The sequence below is a fragment of the Condylura cristata genome, unplaced genomic scaffold (genome assembly GCF_000260355.1).
Source record: "Condylura cristata isolate star-nosed mole 26May11 unplaced genomic scaffold, ConCri1.0 scaffold00003, whole genome shotgun sequence".
Taxonomy (NCBI): domain Eukaryota; kingdom Metazoa; phylum Chordata; class Mammalia; order Eulipotyphla; family Talpidae; genus Condylura; species Condylura cristata.
Window position 1 is genome coordinate 76657451 of NW_004567104.1, and position 10130 is coordinate 76667580.

General features: G+C 59.2%; 2 protein-coding genes across 2 annotated transcripts in view; one reads left to right on the forward strand and one right to left on the reverse strand.

Annotated features, from left to right (window-relative positions):
• Nucleotides 1–6436, forward strand: part of WRB (tryptophan rich basic protein) — a 9538-nt gene extending 3102 nt beyond the window's left edge. Inside the window, exons 2-5 of the mRNA XM_004675375.2 lie at nt 2720–2885; nt 3576–3643; nt 4470–4584; nt 5583–6436. Of these exons, the coding sequence (XP_004675432.1) occupies nt 2720–2885; nt 3576–3643; nt 4470–4584; nt 5583–5656 (423 nt within the window). The 3' untranslated portion in view covers nt 5657–6436. The remainder of the gene's footprint in view (nt 1–2719; nt 2886–3575; nt 3644–4469; nt 4585–5582) is intronic.
• Nucleotides 6437–9835: 3399 nt separating this feature from the next.
• The window catches only part of LCA5L (Leber congenital amaurosis 5-like), a 14499-nt gene continuing 14204 nt past the window's right edge, over nt 9836–10130 (reverse strand). The window contains exon 10 of the mRNA XM_012730920.1: nt 9836–10114. Coding sequence (XP_012586374.1) covers nt 9836–10114 — 279 coding nt within the window. The remainder of the gene's footprint in view (nt 10115–10130) is intronic.

The window sequence follows — 10130 nt, forward strand, 5'->3', positions numbered from 1 at the left end:
GGCCCCGCCACTCCGTCTGCCGGGTGGACCTGGGCACCTGCGGGGCGCAGGCTGCCCGTCCTGAGCTTGAGGACTGACAGGCCACTTTCTCGTTGAAATCTGCACTTAAAGTAGCAAGCGCCCTTCCCCAGGGGGTGCCCTGTGGAGTCTTCCCAAGCGCCTCCCCCTTCCCAGGGGCGCTGGAGCCTCACACCAGGTGGAGGACGCCCCTCAAGTGTTAATTTAGATAGTGACCAGGGGGTCGGTGGGAGGTGCAGCAGGGCCTCAAGCAGGTGTGGCCAGGGTGCGTGCAGAACCTAAGGCTCCAGCAGCAGTCCGTGTTTGGGGACGCAGGGGCTGTCCCTGGCTGGCACTGGGCAGTGGTCTGGGCAGTTTCCTGGGCCTGGAGGACCCTCAGACTCGCTCACCCTCCAGCAACACAGCTGGAGAAGCCCGGAGCTAATGGACCCTGGCCAGCAGCAAAGGTGGGTGTAGGGGCCCGTGGGGGCCTTCGCTCCCCGCTGAGAGAACAGACATGATGAGAACAGGCAAACAGTTGACATTTGTTGATTGGGGGGGGGTAGAGGAAAGCGCCCTTTCGGCTCCGGGGTTGAGATGTTAGGGCTTTTGGGGGGGGAGCTGGTGAGAACAAGTACTTTAGCTGTTGGCCGCCAGAACAAGGAAGGTGCCCTTGACCAACGCCGGTGTGTTTGTCGGGCTGCCCCTGCTGCTGATTGTGGGCTCCAGTCGGCCACCGCTTGGCCGTTGGTGGGGGCTGGGGGCCACTCAGGTTGTGGTCCGCCTGTGCCCGCAGCTGCAGTTTGAACCAGCCTCAGGGTCTTTGTAACTCCCTTCTTTTGCAAGGTCTACACTCCTTTACCTTTGCTGCGGCCAGTAGCTGGTGAAGAGCCCACACAGGAGTGGGCAGGCTGGGAAACTGGAACGTGATGAGCACAGTGGCCAAGGAGGCCACGCGATTGCCCAGCCCAGTGGCCTGTGGGGCAGCGAAGCTCTGCCCTGCTTCAGGAGCCTTCCTCACCTCTGTCCCAGCTTGGCACACGCCCAAGCAGGCCCACTGTTCAGGAGGGACGTGCCGAGGCTGCAGGTGTCCCTAGGCACTGGTTTTCAGGAGGGTCTGGGGCTGCAATGCCGGCCAGTGGGGGGTCCCCGTGCACCCGCCTGTCGAGGCCCAGCATTTCGTCTGTTGGCATACGCAGGGTGGAACTCAGACAGGACGAGGCAGCTGCTGGGGGACACAGGCCGGGTCCGGTCCCAGGCTGGTGACAGACCCCCTGCCCCAGTCACCCTGATGCGCTTTCAGAGCTCAGTGGCTGCCTCAGTTCTTCATGGCCCAGTCCGAGGCCCAGAAAGTCCGTGCCTTGCAGAGCTTGCCTGGCCTGGGCAGTGCTTTTGAGTCCACAGGCCCTCAGAAGTTTTTTATTTTGAAGATTCACCTTCAAAATATATTTAAATCCAGATCTCATCAAATCATGCAGTTGAGTTCCTGATCCTAGCACACGTTGTTCATCACTTCATGGAAGACTTGGGCTTATGTTGGCACCTGTTCACGCCTCTGGAAGCATTTTGATGGTACTTCGAAATGTAATGGATTCTTTATTTCTGTGGTTGTCTGCTTCCAGCACAGAACTCCAGTTCCTAAGGTCACTCTCCTGCCTTCACTCACGGAGGCCTCTTCAAGTTTTCAGTTGTTTTGTGTCGTCTCTGATGCTAAACACTTTTGTTTTCTTCTTGAAGTTTAGATTTAAAAGTCAGGTTTATCGATGCGTAATTTGCATTCAGTGGAGTTTACGGCTGTGCCAGGGCAACTGGATGATCTTCATGTTCCGTATCTCCAGCACGTCCGAGAGCCTTTCCCTCACTTACGCCTCTTCATTGTGCTATAGTCTGAGCAACATCTGTAGACTCCTTGCTCTTGAAAGGCGATTCTATGAATTTTAAAGAGAATTGGGTTTGAATTTCCTCCTCAGGGTGGGCTTTCCAGGGTGGGCCCAGCTGAGTGGCTGGCCTTTCCTTGGTGTCAGCAAGTGGTCAGGTCCCCGCGTGGCTGGCAGAGGCAGTGGCGTGGAGGCCCTCCCTCCCAAGGCCCCGGGACCCGTGCCGCTCTCTCTGGCCTCCGCCTGGCTCCCCCAGGTTGCACAGACTCAAGGCTCCAATGACTGCCCCCTTTTGCCTTTTTTATTGCTCCGTTAAACAATTTCTACATGAGCAGAGGAGTTACACTCACAGCCCAGTGTTGGCCACTGGAAGGTGTGCTTCTGCCTGAGTCCCTGGTCACCTGGGCTGGTGCGTCCACAGTGGCCAGTGGCTGCCCAGCACCAGCTCCTCCTATTGGGTTCCATCCTGTGACCATGGCTTCGGGCACCCTGCATCCCCACCTTGCCCTGGCCACTTCATTTAGGACTGAGTTCTTCAGGTGCGAGGTTCTTGGTGCCTGAGTGACAGCTCTGGGGTCTGGTGGGTTTTCGTTTTGCCATTCCAGCTTTACGCTGCTGGGGAAGAGACAGACAGTCGCACCACTGCGCCCACAGGCTCAGAGGGAAGCGCAGCTTGAGCAGTGTGATTCCAGCTGCAGGGCGCTTTTGGTTTGCCGTGGGAACGGAGCAGGACATGGCAGCAGGGCCGCCCTGGGGGCGGGCAGTCGGCCAGTCAGGGGGAGGCTGGTGGGGCGGGGGACATGTGCCGCCGAGGAGGGGCACCGAGCCGCTGACCCCTCCACCAGATGTCCAGGGTGCTGCAGAAGGATGCAGAGCAGGAGTCACAGATGAGAGCCGAGATCCAGGACATGAAGCAAGAGCTGTCTACCGTCAACATGATGGACGAATTCGCCAGATACGCCAGGCTGGAAAGAAAGATCAACAAGATGACAGACAAGCTCAAGACGCACGGTACGGGTTTCAGCGCGGGGCGGCGCGCCAGGCTGGCTAGTGGGTGAGGCTGATGGGAAGTGGGTAGAGCACGGCCATTGAGTCTTCGCTGCCTCAGATGTCGATAGGAGCGTTGAAGTTGGCCGGGGAAACCCAGTACTGATGGTTACTGTCTCCTTGGTGGGACTCTGCTCCCTAAACAGAAGCGTCTGGCATCCTCGGGGGTCCTTCAGAGCGGTGTTAGCACTGCTGGTCGTCATTTTCAAATTCGACGCTCTTCAGAGAGAATCTCGTAGTGGAGTCGGCACTGACCCTAGGGCGTCTCCAGAAGAGGCCAGACCTCACTGCCCCCGCGCCGCGCCTCCGGGCTGGGGCCGCGCCCCTGGGCGTGCTCCCGGGGTGCGTGAGGAGCGGCGCACGCGGCTCCGGGTGATGCGGAGACCGTGGCCCCCTTCGCAAGTGTTCTGTGAAAAGAATCTGAGTGAGGTGAATGGTTTTAAGGTTTTCCAAGCTAAAACTTCAAATCCTGTAATCTCTGTGACTTTATTTTAAATAATGGCATAGAAATTCCATTTTACATTTTCTAAGAACATTGAGCAAATGTCACCGACACAGTCAGGAACTGTCTCAAAAGAGGAAGCGATGTTTCTGGGACTTGCCTGTTTTCCTCAGGGCCGTGGCTGCTATAATCACTCCGTCCTTTCCTTTCAGTGAAAGCCCGGACAGCTCAGTTGGCCAAGATCAAATGGGTGATAAGTGTCACTTTCTACGTGTTGCAAGTAAGTGCTGTGGTGTCCCCTGAGGTCGCGGGCGTCCACTGTGGGCTGCCCTCGGAACCTCGCGCCCGCGGGCTGGGAGGCGGGCTGGCGACGCTGGGGGAGCGGGCTCTGCCGGGCCGGGCCGCGGTCATCGTGAAGGCGGCGGCCCTGGGCCTCTCGCAGTGCTGTTTGGGGAGCCTGGGGCCGAGTGGGAGCAGCCTGTTTGGACGGGTGTCTCCGGGCTCACCGACGGTGGTGGCTGTGGCTCGTCCCCTGTCCGCCCCAGCTGGGGACGCCCTGGTCTCAGGAAGGCCGGCGCCTGAGCCAGGCTTCCTTACCCGGCCGTGTGCACTCGCTGCATTTCCAGGGCTCTCTGCGGGCTCTGCTCCTGGCTGCCCGAAAGCGGGCCGGCTTCAGGAATAGTGTGATCTTATGCGGCGACGCGTTCAGGGTCGGCCGTCGGTTTCCCGAGGGCCAGAGGCCCTCCCTCCCGTCAGCCCGCTTCTTTGGGTATTCCCGTCTGTGAGGGATGCTGCTTGGGAAAGGGGGAGAGAGCTCCCTCCCCGCTCACATCTCGGCGGAGAGGCCGGCTGTGCAGGCCAGTGGCGTCGAGCAGCCCCTCAGGGCCCCTCAGGGCCCGCTTGACGGGCGGCTCGTGTGGTGTCACGGCTGCTCAGCGGCGGCCGCCGTCGCCGTGTGTTCCAGGAGCGCGCAGTGAGCAGTGGCCGCGGTGTGTGCCTGCTGGTGGCAGGGCTGGGGGTCTCGGCCGTGGGCCTGGAGAGGGCCCGGCCCGCTGTCTGGCCAGCGGCTGTGCGGCGGCGCCCACCGACCGGCCGTGTCTCTGCAGGCTGCCCTGATGGTGTCGCTCATCTGGAGGTACTACGCCGTCCCCGTGGCCGTGGTGCCGAGCAAGTGGATGACGCCACTGGACCGTCTGGTGGCATTTCCCACCAGGGTGGCAGGTAAGTTTTCTGGAACACAGTGGAAGAGCGTGGCCTGCTGCTTGGGCCGACGCGGCAGGCGGTGCACTCCCCCGCTCACCCTCTGCTGCTGGCACTCGCGAGCCCAGGACCGGCGCTGAGGAGACCACGTCCAGAGACGTCACCTAGCTTGTCCAGTGTCACGGCACGTCGGTGGCAGAGCTGGCTGTAGCCCTGGTCTGCGTCCGCATTCAAGCCCGGACCTGGAGTCCGAGACCCCGTGTACGGAAACAGCGCTCTGGCCCCGAGTTCCGGGCCCCTCTCCGCCCTCTGACGCCCCGTCTCTGCGGCGCACACGGGCCCTCGGCCGCGCTCTGGTCCCTGAAGGACAGCTGCTCTGGACGCCTGCGATGGCGAGAGACGCCGGAGCAGGCGCCGCCGAGCATCGCGCCGCTCCCAGTCCTGAGTTGATGCTCCCGGGGGGGTCTCGGCGGGTCTCCCGCTTAGGGGAGCCCTTGCTGGGCTTCGAGGAGCTGTGCTTTATGTGCAGTCCCGACCCGCTTGTCCCGACCTGCTCTTCCCCGGGGCAGGGCTGGGCCCTCACCCTGCAGCTGAGGCGCCCGGGCGTGCAGGGCCGAGCTCTGCCGTGCCGCTGGGGCTGACGCGCTGGGCTTTCCAGTCGGACGCCCCCGCCACGTGAGGGCGCCGCTGCTGGGTCTCGGTGCTGCCCTTCTGGCGGCCAGCCGAGGGTGCGGGCTGCCCGGCCTGTGTGCCGTGCTGACGTCAGAAGGGCGGACGCTGCTTCCGTTGCGGTGCCCTGAGAGGCGGAGAGGGCTCACGGGCCCACTCGCCAGTGCCACGTCGGCCGACTCCGCCTCCTGCAGGAGGGCGACCCCAGTCAGGGCCGCTGTTCCGAGTGGTCCTCCGGGACAGGCAGCAGCCTCGAGAGCCCGCGGGCAGTCTGACGTGTACCCCCAGGGCACGGCCGTGCGGCCCGGACCGACTGGGGGCTCACGCTGACTCCCTCCCTTTCTTTTTAGGTGGTGTTGGGATTACCTGTTGGATTTTGGTCTGTAACAAAGTCGTGGCTATTGTGCTCCACCCTTTCAGCTGAGGAGGAAGAGGAAGGCAGCCCGACACTTTAAAGATGGTTTTTGCTTGGTCAAAGCCTCATTTACACTGCTGCTTTCCTCTTTAAGAAACAGAAGGTACAGGTTCGGTTTTTGTTCGTGTTTTCCTAGGACTTGAACTGAGCTTCTTACAAGAAACACGATTGTGGACACTTGTCACTGAGCCGCAAAGGCCCCTGCCGCGCTCGCCAGCCCGGCGCCGGGGGAGCCCAGGGTGTCGCCTGGAGTCACCCAGGGGCACCTGAGATTTGCACGGTTGGCGTAACTTAAAGGTCGCATGGCCAAGGGGAAAGTCAGAATTTTCTAGTAATTTATTTAAAAAAACCTTTGTTATTTGTAATCCATATTAGGAGGGAACTTAATATCACTACTGGAATCTGCAAATTCCTTTTCTGCTCCCACACCGCGTACCAAAGGGCTGACACTAACGGACGCAGCTGCGCTCTGTCCTCACTGAGCCCGTGGGCAGCGCGGTGTGGCGCTGTCTCCTCGCCTGTGGCTGTTGATTTTTCATCACTGTGATTTGTGACTGTATTCATGAGCCCAGACTGCATTGTGTTGTGCTTGAATTGTATGTTCAGTATTGAAGCATTTCATGTGACGTGCATTTTATAAACACTTGATAGTCACGCTCTAAAGAACACAGGTACAGACGCCCCAGGAAGCCTGACCAAGTTAACTAAGTGGATGTGTTCGCTGCGAAGGTGTAATTCTGCTGTTTCTCAGAACACTATCTTCCCCCTAATTAAAATCTCTGCAAGCTCTGTGTGACTTCCTTCTTCCCCTGCCGTCCTCCGCTGTGACCGCCGTAATGGCCAGGGGCATGGTCCCCTAAGAGGCCACCGCGGCGGAAAGCTGAGTGGTCGGCCAGTTTTTGAAAGACTTGGTTTGCATCCTCGTGCTCCCTGGGGGTCTGGTGAGCAGTCGTTTCTGCTGACGGTCCACGGTCAAGGGCAGTGGCACGTGAGTGTGTCGTCACCCTGAAGATCCCAGAGTGGCTCCCGTGGCATCCGGGCTTCCCAGGACAGGTCTGGCGGCAGCCGGCCTTGCCGCCGCTTCCAGCTCTCGCCTCCACACGGGTGCGGGGCCCAGCGATGGGAATCCTCCGAGATGCCTCGCACAGGAGCTGCGGGGTCTCGCGCACGGAAGGCTCCGTGCGGCGCCCATGCGCGGCGCAGTGCGGGCAGGAGCGGCCGGTCACCTGGGAGCCACACGGCCAGGAAGCCTGCCCGGGGCTGGTGGGGGCTCCTCGTCTCCAGGGACGAGCTTTCTGTTGCTACTCGAACCTCTCTGACAGATCTGCTGCCCCGGGAGGGAGAGGGGCGGCTCACAGCTGCTGGCTCTGCCCTGCACATCTGTAGTCTCTGAAGGCCAAGTAGGGGTAACTGAAGCTTCCACCTTTCTCCGCACTACTCTTTCAAGACCTGTCCTTGTTTTTATTTTGTTTATTTATGCACACAAGAACTGGGATGCAGGCCAGAGGTGGGGGGTGTGTGTGAGGATTCCCCAGAGATGGGGGTCAGGGGGCAGAACAGGCAGATGGACTGAAATCCACTGCTGAGGGGGGCAGCGGGGAGACAGGAGCATCTGCCGGGCCGTGTGAGTCCTCCCTGGCCGGGGTCAGACTTGTGGGGCAGCGTCTGCGGCAGAAGTACATAGACACACACCACATACGTTTTTTTGGACAGTTAATAGAATTTTCTAGGGCACTGATCCACAGGTCCTTCAAGTTCCTTTTGTTGCGACAGGAACTTCGTGTCGCTCTGCGGCTGGAACGTGGTGAGGGCCATGGCCGTCGGGGAGCAGGTTTGCAGGGAAGACTGCCTGCGCAGAAATCCCTGTGCTGTTTATTGAAGTCATGCAGGAGAGCAAAAGCCAACCGTGCGGCAGTGGTATGAGGAATAGGACCCAGAGGGTAGGACAGGAATGGGGGACAAAGTTTTACAAGGGGCAGCGACATGGACATCGTGACCGTAGGTATGATACCACCGCGGCGTTATCCCGAGACCGCCCTGGAGGTGCCACGCAGTCGGGTCAGCTGCGGCGGGCGGCCGGGGTCTGCGCGTGGAGCGAGCTCTACGCCGTAGGTAGTCCAGGAATGTTCTGTGGACAGCAGCTAGCGCACAGTTGCCCGTGAGTGGCCCGCTCACAGGGGCCCACGCCCTCTCTGCCCGCATCAGCAGGTGCAAGACTGCACGAGGTCCGATGGCACGTCACGTGGCCCTGGCGCTGGCTCGCCCTCCCTGGCCCAGCCGGTCCCTGTGGCAGGCGAGCTGGCTGGCTGCATGTTTGTCTCTCGAGTGCGCGCCGCCCTCTTCAGTACCGACTGGAATTCAGTGTAATCTTGAGTAATTACTGGGTAGGTGACGCTGCGCCTTTGGTATCACAACTAAGACTCCATTACTGAATCCGAGGTGATAAGATGCCTGTAATTTTTTACAGTTTATTTTGGTTTAAAAAAATTTTTTTTAAAAGACTTGTTTATGCATACCAGAGCTGGGGTGCAGGCCAGAGGTGCGGGGCTCAGAGGACTCCCCAGAGACAGAGTGGGGAGCAGAACAGGTGGATCCACTGAAGGACACTGCTGAGGGGAGCGGCGGGGAAACAGGAAGGGTCCGCTGTGCCTGTGGGCCCTCCCTGGCTGGGGATCGAACTCGTGCTGCAGGGGCTGCGGACAGCTTCATACTGCTGAGACTTAACCCCTGCGCCACTAGGGAGGCCCGGTTTATACCATTTTAACTCTTATATTTAGGTCTTTGATCTGTTATAAGCTAATTTTTGTGTCCAGTGATGTAAGGGTTCAGCTTTATTCCTTTGTATCTAGATACGTCGTTGTCCAAACACCTTTTGTTGAGGAAACTGTCCCCTACTGAGTTGTCCTGGTGACTTTGTCAAAAGCCATTTGACATTCTAGACAATGAGGCCTTATTTCTGGACTCCCCTTCTGTACCATCATCTGTGTCCGCACCAGTACCAGGGTTTTGATTACCGTTACATAGTAGGATTTGAAGTTAGGCATATGACTGTAGGTCATTTTTTAACAAGGTGAGTGGAAAGTTGTACTTAAAAAGATGACGGGAAAGCAGTCGACTTAGATGATCTTTTTATTACGTTGCCTACGGAAGCACTTTTAGATAGCTCTGATTCAGTGCTCTGACTTGCGCTCCTGTCGTCAGTTGGCAACATAAAAAGGCCTCTTGAATTCGTAAAGCAGGGTAGGTGCTGTAACACCGGAATAATGGCGCGTCCAGACGCCACTGCCAGACCTCTGGCGCACCCTTCCCCAGACTTCACGGCCCAGCAGTCACGGCAGCACACGTGTGTTGGGAGCCCCCCGCCCGCCCCAGCCTAGGAGGGTGCCGGCTCTCCCGCTTGGGTTCCTGCTTCTCCGCCATAAAGACCGGAGCCTTTGCCGCCTGTATTTACCTCATCCTTGCTTTTCAATACAGTTCCCACCTGTATTTCGCTCGACTTTAAAAGAAGCGTGTGGGTGTCACCTGGGGAAGTGTGTGCCCCGGGGGGTAGGTAACACCGTGGCCAGGGGTGTGGGGCCCTGTGTCCGGACTCAGGGGTGCAATACTGGGAACATAGCCACGTCTGCCCGAGCAGCTAGCCTGAGGCATGTTTATTACCGCAATGGGCTTTTAATTTCACACTAGCACGAAAAAAGGCAGGGTACAGGTGTGCAGATCGGCAGCTACATGATCCTCTGGGTGAGCATGAGATGAGGGGAGTGTCACCCGCAAAGACGGGCTCCCACGTGCCCGGGTCCGCTGACTGAGAACATTCAGAATCTCGCAAAAACAGGGTTGGTGATTGCTTTTTTTTTTTTTTTTTTAAAAGTCTACTGACTTGTTTCCCTTCGAAGCTGCTGCGCGCTTTAAGTTAAAGGCAATCTGATTGCTGGTCAAGTGCCCGTGAGGCCTGGGTCTTGGCCTGCCCGAGTCCGCCAGCCTTGGAGTCTGAGTGCTGCAGCCCTATAATAAAGTCAGTCTCCCCAAGCGCAGGGGCGGGTTCCGTGTTACAGCCGCGCAGTTGTGATCAATGTCAGTAACCTAGTGTTCTGGAAAAGTCTGATTCATAGTAAAGCACCTTAGTCGCCCACAGTGGCGCTCACAGGGCCACCCTGGGATGAGGACGCGGCCAGTGCTGGCCGGCCGCAGTCAGCCCACGGTTTTCCTCCGCCCCTCGGTGGGCGAGGACGGGTTTACCACGGTGGCTCTCGAGTCCCCGAAGGCGTTGCTGGCCGAGGCCTGGCTCGGGGGCGGGCGCTGCTGCGTTCTCCTCCTCGCAGCCTCCTCCGAGGCTTTGCCAACGTCAGGGCTCGGGGCGTCGCTTTTTAGGACACAGCCGGGCCCGAAGAGCTCCTCCATGAGGCAGCTCTTCTTTTCGGTGAAGGTGGCGGCCCTGGCTGCGGGCCTGGAGGGCGCGGCGAAGGACGGCTCGTAGCCGGCGGGC